The sequence below is a fragment of the Symphodus melops genome, assembly GCF_947650265.1.
Source record: "Symphodus melops genome assembly, chromosome: 20".
Taxonomy (NCBI): Eukaryota; Metazoa; Chordata; class Actinopteri; order Labriformes; family Labridae; genus Symphodus; species Symphodus melops.
The window spans coordinates 5,687,423-5,708,483 of record NC_136710.1 but is presented as its reverse complement, the minus strand read 5'-3'; the positions used below and the strand labels follow the sequence as shown (position 1 = coordinate 5,708,483).

Sequence of the window (21,061 nt, the reverse complement as noted above, 5' to 3'; positions counted from 1 at the left end):
AGGTGGATGTGTCTTGCTTATTCATACTTAAGAGAATTTGAAGATACCTTATTAAATGAACCACGCCTCTGAACGACCTATGAGAAGTCTGAACACATAGGCCATAATGATTTCATACAGTGACGTCGTCATAGTTATCTCGGCTTCAGGTTGACATTTTTGTAGTAAAAGAAAAAACGGGTTAAAAAAACGGGCGTAATTATTGTGGCTCGAGTGACCGTGTTCACACAGAAGCCATTTATTTCTTACGTCACGCTGAACGTGGGGCGCTTAATTGTTGTGATAATGTTGCACGGCTGGTTTCCAGATTGTGAAAGATTTAAGCAACCTCGATGATGCAATCATTTCCTACCTAATTGATCAGCATACAAAAGATGCAATCCTCTGAAATTAAAGCACATAGGGCTCAAAATCCTTTCATCTTGATCCTTACTTGTGACTGAAAAGCGGGATATCTCAAACTACATTTCTGTGCTCTGTCTCTTCTTCACGACAGTTCAGCCTTAAGATACCGCAGACTTGAACAGAATACTCGTAAGTGACAATGTTTCCAAAGGGCTGCGACGCAAATATGGGAGAGTGTTTATTACACTGTGGTGGAGATTTATTTCCTCTGTGCAGATGTGGTTTCATATTCAGTGTTTAACGTGGATGGAAAAGCAGATGGAGTCAGACATGTAGAGCTGAAGAGTGAAGGGTTGAAGGCGGGAGAAGATAAAGGAGGATGTCTTTGTGTCATGACTTAATTATGAACCGGGATGTGATGAAGTCATGGGCTGAAAGAATGACTTGAATGTTCCAGTTTTCTTACACATGAGTGAATTTATTCTGAGTCGCTCTGTGGGGAATCACACACACACACACACACAAGCACACACACATAAATACAGCAGAGAAAAAATAATGTTTTTCTATATAGAGATATTCCTTCCATACCTTTGAGTCATTGAATATTTCGCTTATCATGCCTCTCCTGTTTGCTAACGAGTCTCAACCATCTCTCTGTCATCCTACCTTCTCTCTCTTTCGTTGTTCTATTTGGTAATCATGAGCATTCATTCAGCATTACAGCATAAAGTCAGAGGCTAAATGAACCATGTGTGCGTGTTTGCGTGTGCGTGTCCAAGAGGGGAAGAGAAAGAGAAGGCAAGAGACAAAGAGGCTCAGCATGGCCAGTTTATTCTTAGCCTTCCTCTGACCTGCAACTCAGTACAGAGTCAAAGCCAAGAGACAGACGAGTGTGTGTGTGTGTGTGTGTGTGTGTGTGTGTAGGTGTGTGTGTGTGTGTGTGTGTGTGTGTGAGGTCCTCTCCCCTGGCTGCTCATTATAAATATCTAACAGGTGTCGCCACCAAACTGTGCAGACGCCTGTTCAATTACTGCCTTGCTCTGTGTGTGTGTGTGTGTGTGTGTGTGTGTGCGCGCGTGGAATCATTAACATAGCCAAACAGTTTCAGAGTACTAATACTTTTAATATGTCTCCTTTTGAGGCTGTACTGTTTTATAAATTTATCTCACGTGAATTAAACCTTCCTTCAGCTCACGTTTAGTCTCTTTTATTTTGCTTCATCTGTCCATTCAACAAAGTGTTCTCTCAACAATGACGTGTTGGACGACAGAAGGATTTCCCTGTTGGGTTCTTTGACAGAAATATTTGATTTCAGACCAACAAAAACAAAAGAGGCCTACTTGTGTTTAGCCATGGAACTTATCTAATGGCAATGCCACTGACAGAAACGATTAGATAAAGCATTAGTTCCATTTCAGTGAACATTGTTACTATTGCCAATGAATTGAAGCCAATATGAAACTGTGCAAAAAGGCGCAGTTCCCTTAAGTGTCCACTTGAGGCTGACTGCACAAGGTGTTTGTCAAGAGGCCAAATCTGGCCTCATCTCCCCATGTTTTTTCCGGTTGATAGGCTGTCCGAAAGTTAGTTTGGAACAGGATTTCTAATATGGCAACTGCCATGCCATGTTTCATTCAGTCTATGATTGTATTTTCTGTAGATTGAATTTATGCTAACCTTATCTATGATTGCATCACTGACTAGCCAATCTTGGTTTCGGTATGATAGAGGAGAAAGTCCTAACTAATAAAAAAAAAAAAGGCAGAATACAGCTATCAGAACCAAGCACATGAGGCTGACTTCTGGAGTAATGAAAAGACAGACCTAACCTGTCAACAGAAGGTTTCTATTAAATGTGTTTCAAATTGTTCCGATAAACAAAAAGACAGTTTGTTGTTTTGTTTTTAACAGGAACAGTGATCACTGAAAACACCCCCTGAAGTGCACCAGCAGATTTACCACCTCACAATATTGAGCTTTCCTCTTCTTCTTTTTTAAATCCCAGCATGCTGCCATGTAGCTATATGTGTTAATGAAGCCAAAACACAAATTCTTAGTGTTTTTGACAAAGCTGTCAGAAGAGCTGTGATCATACATTAGCTGCTGGTGAAGGAGAAGTCAACTCACAACACATTCTCCCTTCAGCAATGTTTCTTGGCATCAAAAGAAAACAGACAGAGGAAATTGAGAAACTGAAAGTGTGAGTTGTGTGTGTGCATGTGGGTGGGTGCTTGCCTGTGTCGAATGGCTTGTAGGGTGTTTGATATTTGCAACCTGTTTCTCCGTCTGTCACCAAAGTAAGGTGACTAACCCGAAGCTGGTCCCAAAATAAAACATCCCTTGAACTCAGAATCTGTTCGATCTGCACACTTTGTTTGTGTGTGCAAGAGTGCATGCATACAGTGTTGTCCTTTCTGTGTGCGTACTGCACATACAGATGCATTCAAGTGTGCCGTTCATGTTTCCTTGTTTGTTGCTGCAGGTGCACGCGGGCAGTTTGCCGAAATTAATCACAATCATTCTTTACCCTTTCTAACGAGCGTAATATCTTGTTTTTCTCTCAGCTGAACACATACAAACACACACACACGTACACACACACACACACACACACACCAGCATAATAAGCATTCAAACAATCAGCACGTCTGCACACTGGGCCCTCCCTGCTTCAGCGTTCTGTTTATTAAACTGTTTATCATCGTATTGAGATTGAAATGGCTTCTCACAGAAGATTGGATTTTATTCCTCAGTGTCAGTGTGTTGAATTTCTTGCATGCGTTATTTATCAGATTTGCCTGACAGTGCAATACAGCTGTTTAACTGTTTAATCCCGGTTAACGGTCTAATGAACCGATAGTACAGGAGAAAAAAAAAAAAAAAAGATGAGGCTGATTGAAGTGTCGTGTTGAAAGTGTCATGCAGGGAGTTTGTCACAAACCCAGCATGCACCTTGATGGGTATGTATTCACACAGTACCACTTCCTGCTCAGAATATAGATGCAGCAGAGTCAGTGTTCTAAAATGTACAGCCAAAAACCTTTAAAAAAGACACCCGCATCCCAGAGACACAAGATCCACACAGCCTGAGGTCCTGTTTATAGGATTTATTGATTTATTTATTTATTTTGTGACGTGCTGGTTCATAAAGAGGCAGCCATATTGATGAAACATATCGATGACTCATAGCCAGCTGAAATGACCTCACAGAAGCTTAAGAAGAAAAAAAAAACATCTTTGTTTCTGTTTCAAGATGATCTTCTTTATGTTTCCACAAAGTTTCCTCTGCCACGTTCTGTAATAGAGTCAGTGCTTGTCAGAGTTAAGGTTATCACTGATGCCTGTTGTGAGACATTTGTTTTTCTCCTGTTTAATCAAGGCCACGGGGCATTACTCTATAAAAAAAGGAATATAAGCGTGATTAAAGCCAGCATACAAAGTAACTCACTGTATGAAATTAAATTGTTTGCTCTGTTTATAACATTGTACTGTAGTCACATATAATTGTGCATTTGATGAGTTTTCGTCAAACAGCCGCTGCGTCCCCTGATATCTTCTTTCCTATAAGCCAGGTTCAAACCGACGCCTGCTAATGGGCAGATAAAACTTTGAACCCCGCTCCACCTCTGATTTCTCAGCCTCCTTCCCGTTCCCCTCTTCTTGATGTTCTGTTGAAGAACATCAGAATTACTTTGTCTCTACACAGATGACAGGGTTCTCTGTTTATTGTTTTGCCGCTTTGAAACTTTTGATGCCTCACCATTGTAAGCTCCACAAAGACGAGACGGCAGAGAGAGCAGAAACAAACGGGAAAAGGAACGATAAAGGAAGAAATTATGAAAGGTGAAAAGGAAGCTTTGGTTGTTTTGTGATTTGTTGTTTTCATCTCAGGATTGTTTTTTTGTTTTTTTCTCCTGTCATGCATCTGCTCTGAAAATGGAATTAGTAAGAACCGTATACTATTATTTCTCTCCTTCCTTTTTTGCTCTTTCATCTCTTTTTTAAAAAAAATGTTGTTGCCAGATCCTCAAACAACTGCGTGAGTGCGTGTTCGTTTGTTAAAGGCCATTTACTTCTTCTTTAACTAAAGAAAAGAACATTGTTTGTCCTTATTGGAATATCAAGACTCAAAGAGTCAGATCACATATAGAGTAAAATATCTCGGTCTTGACTGGCAGAGAAAGAACAATGGAGGAGACAAAGACGATGATGATGACGAGCTGAATGAAGGAGTCAGGAAGCAAAGATGAGGAAAGAAGAGGGAAAAAAAACAAACAAGAGAAGAAAGCAAACATGTTTGTACACCCCCCCTCCTCCCCTTCTTTTCCTTGACGCTTCTTGTTCTTCGTCTTTTTGACTCGCTCAGATTCTCTCTCTCTCTCTCTCTCTCTCTCTCATCTCCTCTCATGTCAGAGCAGTCAAAGTTAAGTAGCTTAAGTCAGCATCTTTAACGACTTCATAAGCTTTTTCCTTGCGCGTCTCTGTGTTCCTGTGTGCGGCCTGTGCGCGCTATCCTTCAGAAATAGATGTGGCGACTGCTGTAAATTATTGACATTTTGGACTTTACTACAGTTTTCCAGCTGGCACTGTGTCACACAACCACACAGCACCCCTGGCTTCCTCTTAAACAAACTTCAACCCATCTGATTCAGGCCCTTCATTCTCTGTCTTTCTCTCCCTCTGAGTATATTTCTTGATGCTCCCTTATTTATTGTAGAAATAAATGTTAAATGATATTAAAGGTGTGGTTAAAGTTGCTGTTTGTTACAGTGATGTTTCAACAGATTTTCAGACGTGGGAGTGCTCATTGTTGAAGTATAAAAACAGCTTTCAGAGTTTTTGTTTTGTTTTTTTTAGACGCTCACCCCGCTTCCTCAGCCTGTCTGCTTTTTCACCTTCTGTTTTTGTTTCCTGGTTTCCACCATGCTTCTCACTCTTTGTTCTTCACTTCTGTAGTTTAGCATCCCTGTCATTCCCCGCTCCTGTTCTCTTTCAGTCTCCCGTTTTGAACTTCTTAACCTGGCATCTTCCCCTGTGGTTGCTTTTTTTTTTTTTTTTTTTTTTTTTTTTTGCATGTAACCCTGCAATCCCAGTTATTTTTTCTACCAGGAATACACTCAAACACACACACACAGAAACACACCCTATGGTTAGAGTCCTGTGCCCACACACACACACATGCACATCTTGAATCCTGCTATCCTTGTGATCAAATCCCCGTGAACCACACATGCCCTGTAATCACGGCTCGGAGACCTACCGTGAGCTCTGGCAGCAGGCTGCCCCTGCCCTCCCATGCCCATGATTAGAGCGTCAAAACAGGCAAGTACGACTGCGATACGCCCCTCTCTGATGCCCTGGGCCTCCCTGCTCCTCCGGCCCCCACCCCTGCCACACCAAGGCCACATTAAAGGCCACAGTGCTGGGTTCAATGACCACCAAGGCTGGGTAGAAGCCCCAGGGTGGGTCAGCTTGGGTGCCACTTTTTCTTTTCCTCTACTTAGTCTGACAAGTTTGCTCTTAAACCAAAAGTCTGTGTTTACTGTAACTGGTAGCCAGCGTGTCACTCACGTGGCTCAGGTTTTTAAAAAGGCTGTTTCCATACTGAATTCTATTTGTGGACGAAGAGAAAACACATCTGGGATTTTTTTTATTTTTTTTATTTCTCTTTTCTCCTAAACAATCTTCACCTTCTGAAGAAGCTCAATTTGAAGAGGAAGAATAAAGCCGTGCTTCTTTTCCCTGTTCGATCTAGGAGGTACTCAGAGTACTATGTAGCACAAAGACTCATCATCATGTAACAACAAATGCATCTCCTCTACCATACCAAAGATGTCTCTCTCTCTCTCTTCCTCTCTCTCTCTCTCTCTCTCCTTTTTCCTGTTAAATGTACAGTGAGGGGAGATTATCCCCTGATACTGTTTGAAGAGTGTGAATAGAATTTTCCTTTTGACCATTTGAAGAATAACAAACACGATTGATTGGTCGTTTTTAACTGTGATGTAGGATACAATGATTTTACTCCGACGACAAACAAAAAAGTTGTCTTTGTCAAAGGATCGCAGTCTTGTTCCATATTCAAAGTTTTACAGAAGTTTATTCTTGTTTTACAAATTCATTTAGACCAACAGAAAACAACAATTAAAAAAAAAAAATCTCGTTAAGTAAAGTTTTTTTAATCTGCAATCCCTGTTTTTTTAACCGGTCGGTCATCGTTGGGGACATGCTATGCATGGCCTCATATTGTCCAACAGTTCTCCCCCGATTGGTCAGAGGGCATCGTTATATTGAATTAGAGCAGTGACCTCTGCTTGTGCATGATTGGACACTGTTTCTGATGGCCATATCAATCTAATGAAGTGAAGGGGGAACGATGATGCAGCCTCAGACTGTCTGCTGCTGTCCCAGATGACCCAACATGTTTCCAGTGCGCAAGAGAACTACTGGTGAGAATCAACAAAATAAATATTCCGATTGCAAAACAGTGATGAGAGCAGCGGGCAAAGCAATCAGGTGCAATCAGACGATAAGTGCTTTCTGAGTTTGATTTGAAAGGGGGAGAGAAAGGACTCATAGTAGGTGGTTTCAATTAAAAAAAAAAAAATCAGCCTGCAGGTTTTTAAAAAAGAACCAGCTGTTTCATGGACACATACACACTTATTATATTTAAAGGATTAATGAGGATTTTGAGGATGTTGTTGACGTTTATTCGGATATTTCTGTAATACAATACAACAGCCACGATCCCTGTTTCAACAATTACTTAAAGTTTTTGAAAGTTAAGTGACCCTTGTGTTACAGTGTGTGTTCCTTTTCTGCTCCCCTAATCCTCTGCACACCGTGCTGCAGGAGAACAAAGATGTCAATCATGGCTTTAAACTTCTTTTTATAGCATTAATTAAAACTGAACACTCAATAAATCAGCAGGAGAACTGTTACCATAGAGACCATGTTTGAAGGGAAATAACAGATTTTTATTTCATTTTCCACGTCACTTTTATTAACATGGCGGAGACACAGCTTTACTGAAGTCAGCCAGAAGGAGGAGCTACTCATGTTTTGGCTCCAATAGAATAGTACCTACAGCATCAGAGTTTAAGGTTATTTGGGACGGATTAGGCTTTCATATATTTAAAAAAACAAACTGCTGTGTCTAGTTGAGGCCCTCTAGTGATCACCTGCGACCTGCTTTGGGTCTCTGCCCACAGATTGAGAAACTGGTCTTTGACATGATTAATGCTGTGGGAAAGTGATGAGCCAGTTCCTGACTGCACTAGCTCAGGGTAATCTGGTATGATACACACACACACACACACACACACACACACACACACACAGTGATGTCAGAGAGATTAAATCACTAATAGCTCGCAGAGGAGAAGATGTGACTCACACAAGCTCTCCATCGCAACTCACATCTCTCACCCTCCCTCTTTGACTCTTTCCAATACAGCTCTTCTTCCTCAATCTTTCAGACTCCATTACACTCATTGTCTCTCACGTGCTTCTTTCTCCACCATTTTCTTTTGTTTGCTTTTATCACCATTTTTTCCCCCCTTGATCCTCCTTCCACTCTCTTCCTCTCCTTGTGTTTTTGGTCTCCTATCTGCCTCCCTTTTCCCTCAAAATCCTGTCTCTCACTCGTTCCATCTCTCCTTTATTAATCTCTCTTTCTGCCCTCAACCTCAGCTTCATCCATCTTCCTTCCCTGTCACCTCCTCACTTTTATTCTCGCCGTCGCAGATATCGTCTGTGTCTCCTCTTCATTTTAAGGGATGATCTATCACCCCATCCCTCGCCATCTTATCATTCACCCCTCTGTTCCTTCTCACCTCTTTCGCGGCAACGCTTCTCCTCGCTGCTCCATCGCTTACCCTCTATCTTTATCACCTTTCACTTTATCACCATCCTTCTTTCTTTCAAATGCACGCTTGATAGTCTTTTTTCCTGCGCATTAAGATTCATGGCAGGTGAAGTTTGGAAGGATGTGTGATAGGAGGGGGGAAAACATTGTGTTTGGGAAAGTTTGCCTGCTCCTTCTAAAGGTCAGCAGAGGGCACACTGTCAACTAACAAACACACTCTCATTTTACAAGCAGTTATTAGAGTACTCCATTGCTTGTGATTATCGACGTCTGTAAATGGCTGTAAAAGTGCATCGTCAATAAAGCTCAGCGAGGAGACGACTTTCGGTTTTAATGTTCAGTGAATACAAACAGAGAGTAGAGCAGAAGGTGAGATGTGAAAGAGGGAAAGTGTCAGGTAAAGAATCGACACGTGTAAACAGTCCCACGTCGTGGTGGTGAGAGTTATCATCTAAGTGCAGACAGACTGAAGAGACTGTCTCGGGACATGACAGGAAAGTGGCCTCTCTCAGGAGGGTAATTTAGATACTCATTAGGTGTTCTTGGACCGAAAAGTTCTGTGAACTTTTTGAAGAGCTCCCTGAGAACTACCGAGTATGGAGTCTTTATTCTGTCTGCATTCACACCGCTAGGGTAGCCTCGTCTGAAGGAGGTTCTAGGAACTAAAACATAGTTCTTGCGGTGCAGAACCAGTGAGATGGGGGAAGGGTTCCAACTGTTCCAAGAACGATGAAAAAGTTCCTGCAGTCAGAAAACATCTTACTGATTCTCATTTTATTTGCAGAGTTTCCTAAGAGTCATTACTAAATTAGGGGGGAAAAAACAGTGACTGGCCACATCTGTAGAGACCTGACACAGCACTGTGGTAATATTTGGACATGCTGAAATAACTCTGAGACGTCATTCTTCTTTATATTACAAATGATCTAACCGTCTTCAAAACCAAAACACACAACAACCAAAACCTCCTGTGAATGAGCTGTGCTGTGGCTGCATATGACGCTTATATGATTATAAGATACCACAGGACACAGTGGAGACCTCATGTTTTTGTAAAGTTTCTGTGGGTGATATTTATCGTGATTGGGAACTATATGCAAATCGACTGTCTATCACCGTCTATCTGTCCTCTTTCTGTCCGTCCATCTGCAGGAAAAGCATGGTTAGAAAAAGATGGGGGGAAAAAACATGATCCTTTTTAACCATGTTTCCATAAATGTAGGAATAGAAACAAAGAAACTGTCTGATTAGTTTTTTTTAACTTCTACCTCTTCATGCACAGCACTTTCCTAACTCCAACTTTCCCTGATGGCCGACGATAAAAACCTATGATGAGCTCCAGGTTATGAACACACCTGAGCAGCTATTGTGAGGGATAGATTAGAGATAGATATACAGGAGGGGAAGGGAGGACGATGGTGTCCGAGAAAGATGAATAGGCTCAGAGACAGGCAATAAACGAGAATAGAAGGGGAAGAAAGATGAATGGACCGAGGAGGGGGTCGAGACAGAGACAGGCAGTGGCGGTTGGTTTAGAGGGGAAGAGAGACAGATGAAACGCCTGCGGAAAGACAAGAAGGAGAGGGGAAAAAAGGGCAGGTGGAGGTGGGAAGGGAGAGAGTATCAGAGCAAATGATGGCTTGAGGGAGAGAAGTAAACCTGCAGGGTCGGAGGGAGAGAGAGGAAGGTGGGTGATCGGAGAATGGCTGGTAACAGGAAAGCGGTTGGCCCTGTGGGTTGAGGATGGAGGGATGAAGGGAGGGAGGTTAAAAAGGGAGAGAAAGAGGAAAAAGAAAGAGTAAAGGATGTTGAGGGAAATAAAACAAGAAGTGGTCATTTATCTTGTGCCTGGGGCAGGGGGTGTGTGTGTGAGTGTGAAACTGGGAGCATTTGGCAGGCAGCTCCCTGCAAGCTTGGCATGAAGTTATTAACATCCCACTATCTACAGGCCTGAACCTTTGGAGCACTAATGCAAGTCAGTCAAGCAAAGGTGTTGTTAGACCCATAAAACAGATTGTATTTGTGAGGAAAACTGCTGACAGTATAAAGTTTGTAAGTGCACTCTTTAGCACTGTTAACACAGTGGTTATGACCATCAGCTAAATACTGTTCAAAACCTGTTAAACCCTTGTTAGATAACGGATGATAGGATATGATACGATGATGCCACTCGATGCGATCCAATATGATAAAATAAGATACGGTCCAAGAAAACACATTTCTACAATTCGACAATACTTTGCAATGTAATGTGATACCATACAATTGCCTTCACTTTATTTTCCCAATAGGGAATTTTGTTGAATTTACCTCTACAGTCAAACAAGCTAGCTGTTATCTTCTGATTTCTCGTAAAACATTTTGTCGTTCATATCAGTAAACCTGACCCAAGGAGTTTTCCAGCTATGCATCAAATTAAAAGAAAATGTAATATCGCCATTTTGGATTTGATGTTGGATGTTGCGTCCTGTCAAGCTGTGTTGTAACTCATCCATATTTTCATTCGTATAAAATGTCCTTTTATGTTTGTTCTTTTTTGTACTTATTGTATCCTTTATCCTGAACACATAAATATAGAAACAGACCCAGCAGCTTCTTTTTTGCCCCATGGCCCCTTTAAAGGTTGTTCTGGCCCTGCTGGAGATCAGTAAGTTACTATAATGACTTCTTGACTTTAGGTGAGTGTGTAAGAGCCACTGCAGAACATAGTAAGACTGCCACAAAAAGGAAAAATGGTCCGCAAGCTTCACTGACCTCAAATAGGTTCAACGAGATAAAATCTCCTCGCAGAGTGAGGCCAGTTCAACAACACTAAAGAGAAAACAAACATTTAGCTTCAACTTACGTGGCTCCCAACAACAGGGAGGCAAGTGAAACTGATTTTGGTGTGTGTGTTATGTAATCCGTCAAACAGCTTGGTTCTCCATAGCAGCCCCCAGTTTGACTAGAACATGAATATATGATGAGAAGCCTTAAAACTTACATGAGAACAGACAAGATGAGAGAAAAAGAAAAAGAGAGAGAGAGAGAGAGAGAGAGAGAGAGAGAGAGAGAAGGGCGATAAAAAAACAAGGGCTGACAACAATGGAGGAGAGAAGACGAGCCACTGTCGCTCATTTATGTCTTTGTCTTTAAGAATGATTGTTTTTTTTTTTCATTGTTTTTCCACCAACTCTGACATGGAGAGTCGTTTGGATTGAGAAGCGTCTGTTTGGCTTTCTGGTGTCGTCACCTCGAATTAAAGAAGAAAAAAAATAATTATTCTCTACATCTCCGCCTGTGGCTTCATCCTCTCCATCTGCTGGTCCCCGTGAACTGATCCATCCTTCATCCTTACATTCATTTACTTGTCGTGCATTCTTCCTTCTCTTCCCATCATGGCCTCATTTCCATCCATCTCTCTCTCTCTCTCTCTCTCTCTCTCTTCGTGCGTCTCTCTGTGCTGTCGACAACTGCTGGTGATGTATAATTAAAAGCTGCTAAAAGCGTTTGAGGTGGGAGGGGACTAGAACTGCCGACTGTATCGTTTAAACAACATTATCTGTAACACAACAAACGACGACTTCGGGAGGGCAGAGAGTGGTTATTATGTATCTTGGCCATCGCCATGGAAACAGCTTAATGACAGCTTCAAGCTCTGACACTGTCAAGCTGAGGGGTCTGCGATTGATGCGTTGCACTGTATGCTCTGTGCAAGTTTGACATTTAAATCATTACACAATGCAAAAGGTTCATGTTGACACAAAGAGTCTTGAACTCTAATTGATATTTATTTTTAGATACCCTGAAAAATAAAGATAATAAATAAAAATAAGTGAAAAGATCAGGAATGTGTGCTGTTAGCTACATAATATTTGGTTTTACACGTAGAGTCGATGTGTGATGAGAGTGCACAGTGTGTTCATTTGTAGCTCCCTTTGCCCAGCTGCCTCTCTCTCTCTCTCATGCCTGGAGGTCAAAGTGAATCACAGCCTGGTAAGGAAGTGAGGATTATTCATGAAAAGTGAAGTGAGATGTCTCGAGTTGTGTCTTTATCTCATCATTTCGCCGTGCTTTCTGAGAATGATGCAAAATGGCTGACGACATAAGCTGTTACATAAAGTCTTACATAAAGCCAAAGTGTTTGGTCAAACCCCTGACCCATAATAAAACGAGCCGCTTCAGAATCACTCTCAACTGACTCACTGATTCATGCACTCTTATGACGATTGGTCAATTCCCTTTGGAGGCGAACACTTATGTGACTCCTTTTTATTTTTCTCCCCGTAACCATATTCCCCCCCCCCCTCTGTCAGGAGTCTTTGCTCATTTTTTTTTTACATGAAACAAACTACACAGGGAGGGCAAACTGCCATGTGGGAGCTCGCTGAGAGAGTCCAGGTTGAGACACTGAGGTCGGCCTGTCTCACATGATCGACGTCATGATCCTCAAATCTTTAGCCAAGCCCCCCCCACCCCCCCACCCCCCCGTACAGGCAGGGTGAATCTAGATCTCTGTAATTAGTATGCAGAAGACAGAAGGTGTAAATGAACTGAATGTGTTTATGTTAAACAGACTGTTGATTCACACTCATATGCAGAAATGCACTGGCTGTTCACTAAACACCAACTCACTTCCACCATTTTAAATATGAATGCCTTTACATTTACATGTTGCCTCGAGCTGCTACATTTTTTTTTTTCTTCTTTCACTCCCTCTTGAAAATCTGCTAAGTGAAGTCTTGTCCTCGTGAGACCTCCTCAAAGTAACACATCACAAACCAGGCTGGGACGGAAACAGAAGGTGGGAATCTGCATGTCTTGCCGATTCCAACACGTAAAGCAGCTGGAAAAGTGGAGCACGTGTCAATCTAATCCTCTCATATTCTACCCTTCATTTCTTCATGTAACTTTGCCTGTTTTTAGTACACGGACTGTCTTCTCTAAACCTTGTCCATCTTCTCCGTCGTGATTTTTCTCCCCCTTCTTCTCAGAGCTGATCCTGCGTATTCTTTTGTGTGGATATGTATATGCATGACGTAAATGAATGAACACAGTTAACTGCAGATTGAGGGGCAGTGTATGAGGCTGATGTGAAGGCAGACCAAAGCATGTATACTATACTGTATGAGGCGATTAGGTGACTTTGATGTCCGTGTGTATACTGTGTGTAAATGTGACAGTGTGTCTATGGCGGTTGTGTTGCAACTTTATGTTTTCTTGGCTTCATTGTTTCCATGCCAACCATACATTCCTCCATATACCGTCCATAAGTGTTCAGATTCTAACACCCTTCCTCCCTTCCAATCTCTCTCATCTCTCGGTCTAACTCTTTCCTCGGATGCCGTCATATGTTGGTTATGCTGTTAGCCCGCAGCCTGAGCTGGATGTACGATTCCATATAACGAGGTGTTGCAGCCTTCCCACCACATGGTAGATTCTCCTATGTGTACATTTAGTCTAGGACTTCACCCGATTTATTATGGAAGAACAATGACGGCTGTAGACCGAGGTTGAATCTATTATCAAGTCGTGTCAAGCAATCCAAATGGCATGTACACATTGTGGTTAAAAGGAGAGGCTGCATCATGACACCTTCAGTATGATGTGCAAACGTCTGAGTAACAAATCTAGAAACGACGGATGGACTGGCGGTCTTTTAGTGTGTCCCACTTTAAACATATCATGTGACAATTTAGCTGTCAGTCTATTAACATAAATAATAATAAGACCAAACAATGCAACGTGCAGGTCTGAACACAGAAGCTATTGAATTTTATATTCCTAAAGGCAAAAATGAGGATGCTTTTTAAAACACTCACGACATCACAGTCGAGAAGTTTGTAGTCTCATTGTTTCATTTAAGCTTTTACATTAAAAAAAAAAGTTCTTTATCGTTTTCATCAGTCCAATAACGACATGTAACATAGCTGTCAGTCAGTTCTCACTTTTCACTTCATAAGCTTCCTCAAAATTCACAACATCCGAAAACAACATCTAATCTAAAGCTTACCCAGTCGTAACATCTGTAGCCGATAAACCATGTAAACAAACACCAGCTGTGCTAACAGAGCGGATAAATCCCTGAATTAGCCTGAATGCAGCCTGGTGTGAAGTCGTTTCAAAGAAGCGGTTTGATACAGAGTCCTTTGAGCTGAGATGTGTTGCAGAGATGTTTGTGGAAATAAGAAGCTCTTCTTCTGATATATGTAAAGTGTGTCCTGCATATATTGGATTTACCATGTGAGACGACAACACCCCCCCCCCCCCCCCCCCCCCCCCAATCATCTTCCTGGGGCCCTCGCCTCAATCCTAAAATAATCTCACCCAACCATCCATCTCCGTCATCCCACGCCCACATGGGGATGCAACTTTATTGCTCACCACAGCTGGAGAACGCTTAGCTCCACTGTGAATGTGGCAGAGAGCTTGTATTATGTGGTGTTTCTCATTACGAGCGTTGTGATATCATTAAGAAGGGTAATATCTCTCCCCTCAAGAGCTTTCTATCTCTGCGGCTCTCTCAGTCGGCCTCCCTCAAATTATTATTTTTTTTTGCCTCCACTCTGATGAGAAGAGCTGAATGGAAGTTTTCTTTGAGCCTATACCTGCTCCTGTAGCAGTTTGTGTAGGTGAAGAAGAAAGAGTTGGACAATCTCACATCATCTCTGCTGTACTATCTGTAAAAACTTAAAATCCGCTGTCGCTCAGAATCCTAAAATGTACCATGTTAACAATTTTCACACTGATAACTACATTTTGAAGTGCTGATAATTTGACAGTCGGCCATGTAGAGTTATCACATTGCGTGTCGAGCGCTGGAAGTTTAGCTGATATGGTGAAGTCGTATCACTGCTCAAATTATCAGCATTAAAGTTTCTTGACAAAAAAAGTTCAAGTGAGGCTTTTGAGTTCAAGTTAAAAGTGCATTAATGTAACTCTATATACTGCAAGTTTCCATCACTATCACACGGTGCTTTCACACACGCACAAAACTCAGAAATGTTTAGGGTGAGCATGCATGAACGCAAACACAAACACAATAAATGAATGATGTTTGCCAGCCCCATGGTCATTTCCACAGGATATCAGAGTAAGCTGATGTGAGAATGCAGAAGGAAATATTCAACTAACTGGAGGGTGTGGTGATGTTTATAATCTGCAACCACACAACTACTGCACAACTACAAACTGTTTCTGGCATGTGGTGCTGTCTTTGATGACCTTAATCCAACTTTTTGAGTGTGTGTGTGTGTGTGTGTGTGAGAGAGAGAGAGACATATTTAAGGGCTCCACACAAAGCAGTAACGGTAAACCAGAAGTGTGTGTGTGTGTGTGTGTGTGTGTGTGTGTATAAATCAACCTCACTCAAGACAACGAGCTGTTTGCTGCTGCAATTTTTTCTCTCTGAAACATGCGCTTACACACACATTTCCAAAGCACAGAAATAATGGAAGGCAGTTTTTCAATGCCTGAAAGCACACACACAAACACTCGCCATCCAGTGATTGTAAATCAAAAGTGAAACTGGTGCCAGCAGAAAATGGAAAGAGACGGAGACAAAGATAAAAAAAGAGAGCGAGTGCCCATTAAGTAATGCGTTGAGGTCTCAGCTAATCAAATCAAACTGTCGCTCAATCTTTCAATTCTATGAGAACTTTGGAGACATGAAAACACAAACACACAAACACACAATCCCTGCAGCAATATAAAAACTTATCCATTAAACTGATTTACAGCCCACTCATTTCTGTATAAGGCTTTTCAATCAACAATACCTTTTGTTGACCTTTTTCTTTTTCCACTCCGCCACTCCTTTCTTCGCTGCTGTGTTCAGTCTCTATTTCTGGCACAGTTCTGTATTCGATGAAATGGGTTTGCGTGGGTCCTTGTGTTTTGTGTCAGCCTGTTGACAGTTCGGTGCTCTGATGCTCGGCTACTGTCTGACAGAACTTTCCGGGGAGCAGGTGTCAAAAAGTAACAAGGTAGAAATAAAGTTGGAAGGCAAGACAGAGAAAAAAGTGATGGAGGGATCAAGTTGTGTGTTACATGTTGGGCTGTATCAGAAGGGAAACACATTTGGAAAAATTCTGATTAAAGTTGTCAATTATTTAAAATGACCATTAATGCTAAAGAATCTTGTTGGCGTATAAATGTAAGCATTTTGCCTGATGTATTCCCTCGGTCTAATTGTACATTTTTGGCATCTTGAATCATTTTGAATCTGTTTGAAATGAGCAGCGGCCGACGAGGGAAACGTTACTACAGAGGTCATTACTATTAGCAAATACAACAACACAAATATGCTGCAGCTGGAGCCGATCCCAGCTGTCACTGGGCGAGAGGCGGGGTACACCCTGAAATGTTCGCCAATCAAGAACAGGGCAACAGAAACCATGCAAAGTCATTAAAAAAATGCACAGGTTTGATGTGATTTGACCTCCGTTGACTACTCTCCTGGATTCCTATTATGACTCATTCATTCTGTACGTCCTGGATGGTACCTGGTACCTTGTTAAGACTTTGGCTCCAGGTGTTCCAGGTGAGCGACAGCAAGGCTAATACTAAACCATAAGGTTAAACACCTGCAGACCACAGATTAGTCATAGGCTACGATCTCGTCAGTGTTAACAGTCCGACTCGTAACTCAAGAAATGAGATTGAGATTGAAGTAGGAGATCCATTTATAGTTTTTAATGAAAGCCTTGAGAGTAGTAGATGGGAGGTGTGATTACATGAAGATCTTCAGATTTTGTACTCACATGCAAAACATGTCTACAGAGATGCATGTCATAATAGTCAGAGAAAGGCAAAGACAAAAGAGGACAGCATGGGTAAGGGGAGCTAAAAATGAGGCTGGGATATAGATTGAGAGAGGAGAGCACAGATGGGAGCGCTGCTACAACCAGCACCAACTATGAATAATGAAAGCATTTCTGTCGGCAGCTATGTGTGTGTGTGTAAATTGGCTAGATTAATTCATACATATGCTTCCAAATCCCCCAAAGCATTAACCATGAACATGTTTTCGCCCTCTCATGTTTGTGTGCATTAACTTAATTGTTCATGTGGGTTTTTTGTTTTACTATTAAAACATGAGTGCGTGTGGGCGCTGCCGAGAGCCTGTTCATACAAACCACAGTATGTGACATGTGTATGATGTGCAACATGTAAACATGTGTGGATCATATTGGGTTATGTGATTTGTCTGTTTGCACATATAATGTAAATTATACTGGGTATACGTGTGTGTTTACTCTTGTCTCCCTGAGTGAACTCTGTGTGTGTTGAGTTGTAACCCTTCACATCTCAGTGGAGTTCATACATTACTTACGCTCCCCTCTCGACCTCCTTCTGTATCCTCTATTTTTCCACTCTCGCCTCCTACGTCCTTTAGTTAAGTCTATTTACATGTTTCTAAATCTCTTTTGTATCCCTCCCCGTCTTTACCTCTCCCTATTCTCCACCTCTCTGTCTTCCCTGTTTACGCTCAGCGTGCATTATGTTGCTGAACGCTGGCATGGCACATACTGTATAGTTCACAAGGCTAATGCTGATAGATGTGAAAATATTATATTTTTGGAAAAACTTTGGTTTCTGTCATGAAATCACAGTAGACCCTCTTGAAACGCCCCCGGAAATACATTTTTCGTCTACAATAGCGTCTTTGGTATATAAAATACACCAACAAAACATACAGCCCCTCTACTCTGTAGTTTTTACTGACTTGTTAATAAATAATTACAAGTTTGATAAATTAACACAGACCTCCTGTTAGACATTTTTCACGTCTTTATTAATTAATTATCTTTTTTGTTGTCTCTGTTGGTTCCTCCCTGAACTTCAGTCATGTTATTTATTGAAGTTCATGTATACCATAATATCTGTTTTTCATGCACAATGAAAAACTCCACAGCCAGATGTCTGGAAATAATTAAAGAAAAGGAACCAGCTGTGACTTGAAAAATATTCTATCCTCTCTCTTCCGTGCCAGTTGTTTTTCACTAAATGGGATTGCATGTTGTTGGGTTTTTTTTCCAGCTCTTGTTTCACATCCGACTGAACAATACTTTCATTTATTCTCCAGCATTGTTGAGAGTTGTCTGCTCCACCTGATATGACTCTGGAAATAGAAAATCCATCCAGCTTTGTCCACTGTGACTGTGACAGCTCACCGATAAAAAGGGGGAAAAAAAGCATTTCCACTAACCCAAAATGAATACACCGAATCTGCCGTAAATAATCACCTTTTCATGAATATTCAGAATTCAGGTTTTCTGACTTTTAGATGCCTTTTGTTCGTACTGCACACGACTCAAAATAACAGGCTGACACGAGCAGCAGTGAAACACGCTGCTGCAATCCCTTTTTATTTATTCATCTGCACACACTCTCAAGTACTTGTTGTCTGATGAAAATTATCTTTCACTTCTTCTGTCACTAGTTAAAATAATGAGGCATCTGAACACCTGTGTACACGATGCTACTTTTTAATATCCCCAAACACCTTCTCAAGATTCTTGCTCACGTGTGCTTGTTGTGGTATTCCATCAGAGCTCTTTGTGCTGCATTTAAGGCTTTCGCCCCCCGGGGTTCTCCTTATTAAAAGTGTCTCTAAGTGTGGCTGTGCTGCGGATTGCATCACTGTCAGCTTGAGAACCAAATGTTTTAGGTCCCAGGGGAGGGATGTAAGCATCCTCACATTGTGTCCAAGTGAATTATTGTTACTTGGGACTTCATCCTCTCCTGCTGGAAGAAGAGAGTACATTTGTGTTTCTCATAATGAACTGAATCTGTTGTGGCTATTACAGTGTTGATAGTAATGAGGATCATGTAGCAGTCCTGACCCGTACAGCTGTGCTTTGTACCTCCGCAATAAAAAAAAACTAAAAAAACCCAACCTCCTGTCTGATTACAGCCTGACAGGGTGAGACCCCCTGAGTTTTAATGGACCGCTCCAAACACACGCTGCTTATAATGAGGGAGAGCATCAAACTGCAAAGGTTAATTATGAAGAAGCCACATTCTGACTCTTACTCTGCTCTTCTCTTTCTAACAGGAAGATCATCGAGGTGAAGATCATCGATGATGAAGAGTATGAGAAGAACAAGGCCTTTACCATTGAGCTGGGAGAGCCCGTTCTGTTGGAGATAGGGCAGAAACATGGTGGGTGTTCGTTTGTGTTTGTGTGTGGCTGTTAAGGAGAGGAGACAGAAACAAGGAGAAAGTGACAGACGGAATATTAATTAACAGAGTCTCACCTACCTTTTATAAACCTGATGAGACCTGCGCTGGTGTTTGAAACTTCCCATCATTTGTTACCCTCCTTGATTACAATACAAAGAGATGAGTTCACTATGAACAGTATTTTAACCAGCAGGAAACATCTGTAGTTGTTTCATGTTTTTTTTGTAATCAAAGCATTATCACAATTTTAGAAGAATTTCGTAAACTAAGGAACAAACACACAAACAGAAAATGTTTCTGCAGCCTTTTCCTGCCTCTATTTGGATCATGCTCACACCTTAGTGATTGCTCTACACTTCAATGTCCTATTTTATAAATTCATACAGCTACCATATTAACTCTGAAATCCCTCAATCTAAAACGTCTAAGCCCTTCAACTTTTTAAGACTGTTGGAAGCTTTGGTGGAAACTGTTAAAGGTCTCATTACAACAGGCAGGAAGCTAATCTCTGAAAGGTAACTCCAGGCGTGAAAAGAACGAGCGCTGAAAGTCGATAAGGCGTTCCTGCTGCTTGTTCTGCTTTGACCTTTCCGCTCTAATGAATCCCAAAAAACATGGAAAGTTTATATAATAAATGAAAAGACAATGTGGTGTAACTTCACATGTGACATTTCACTTCAGAGAGACATGTTGTGTGCCTCATTTAAATCCCTTTGACCTCTTTTCTTTCTTAATTCTGTCCTTTCTCTCTAATTGACTCCTGATTGCAGCGCAGTGCGTGTTAGCACTTTAAGTCAAACCAGTTTAATATTCATGCATTCAGACCCTGAAGTGGCTTTCGTTTACGCAGCCAACCTTACACTTCCACATCGCCACATCATGGCAGCGCCACCAGTGCAGACCGTCAATAATTTCAACAAAGAAGTGGAAGAACGCAACACAGGAAAGTGGCCACAAACAAATCAAACGATGAGAACAATGTCAGAAGAGTTCGATGGTGACACGCTCTGAGGACAGGGTTGTGTTAGCTAAAGGTGCCAGCGCTGCAGCTAGCGCTAGCCCCAGGTATCCCCCCGGGCTCTCCCCACTGAATCCCCACTCAGATCCCCGACATTCCTCACCAAAGCTTTACTTCAGTATTGCACCTGAACGCATCACTCTTCGCCTTCTGTCTGCTGACCTAATCCCTCGGTGAAGAAAGGGGTCTAGATGTCGGCGATGTTACAGAACATCACAGAGAGAGGAGGCCCACTTGGTTTTATAACACCGTCACATACACACTCACTCAGCAACACATGTAGTGTATCCCATACTGTGCAGTGCATTTCAATTACAGCGCTTCTGCACTGATAGCAGCTGACTCAGTTAATGGCTGTCACAGTGCATGACGAGGGGGTGTGAGACATACAGTATGAATGGAGGGATGCATTATGAACATATGGTAATGCAGAGAGGTAGAACGGTTGTTTCATGGTAGAAAATGTAAATTCCTCGAGGGAATTCATATTTGTAATAACATGGCGTGTTTAATAGCTTTAACTTTCCCAGTGGAACACCGCTGTATAAATATTAGCATTTCCATTGCAGACTTTAATGTCTCTTTGCACAGGTCGTTTAAAAGATACGCCAGAAAAAATATGAAAACTATTTGTGCTGCGCTCGTCAAAATCAAGCGAATGGTGA

The 21,061-nt window shown here is 41.7% G+C and overlaps 2 protein-coding genes across 2 annotated transcripts in view; both read left to right on the top strand.

The window, feature by feature from the left end:
- Positions 1–21,061, top strand: part of ppp1r14bb (protein phosphatase 1, regulatory (inhibitor) subunit 14Bb) — a 190,008-nt gene that overhangs the window by 76,610 nt on the left and 92,337 nt on the right. The window lies entirely within an intron of this gene.
- The window catches only part of slc8a4b (solute carrier family 8 member 4b), an 83,109-nt gene that overhangs the window by 53,341 nt on the left and 8,707 nt on the right, over positions 1–21,061 (top strand). The window contains exon 13 of the mRNA XM_079371411.1: positions 19,251–19,357. Coding sequence (XP_079227537.1) covers positions 19,251–19,357 — 107 coding nt within the window. The remainder of the gene's footprint in view (positions 1–19,250; positions 19,358–21,061) is intronic.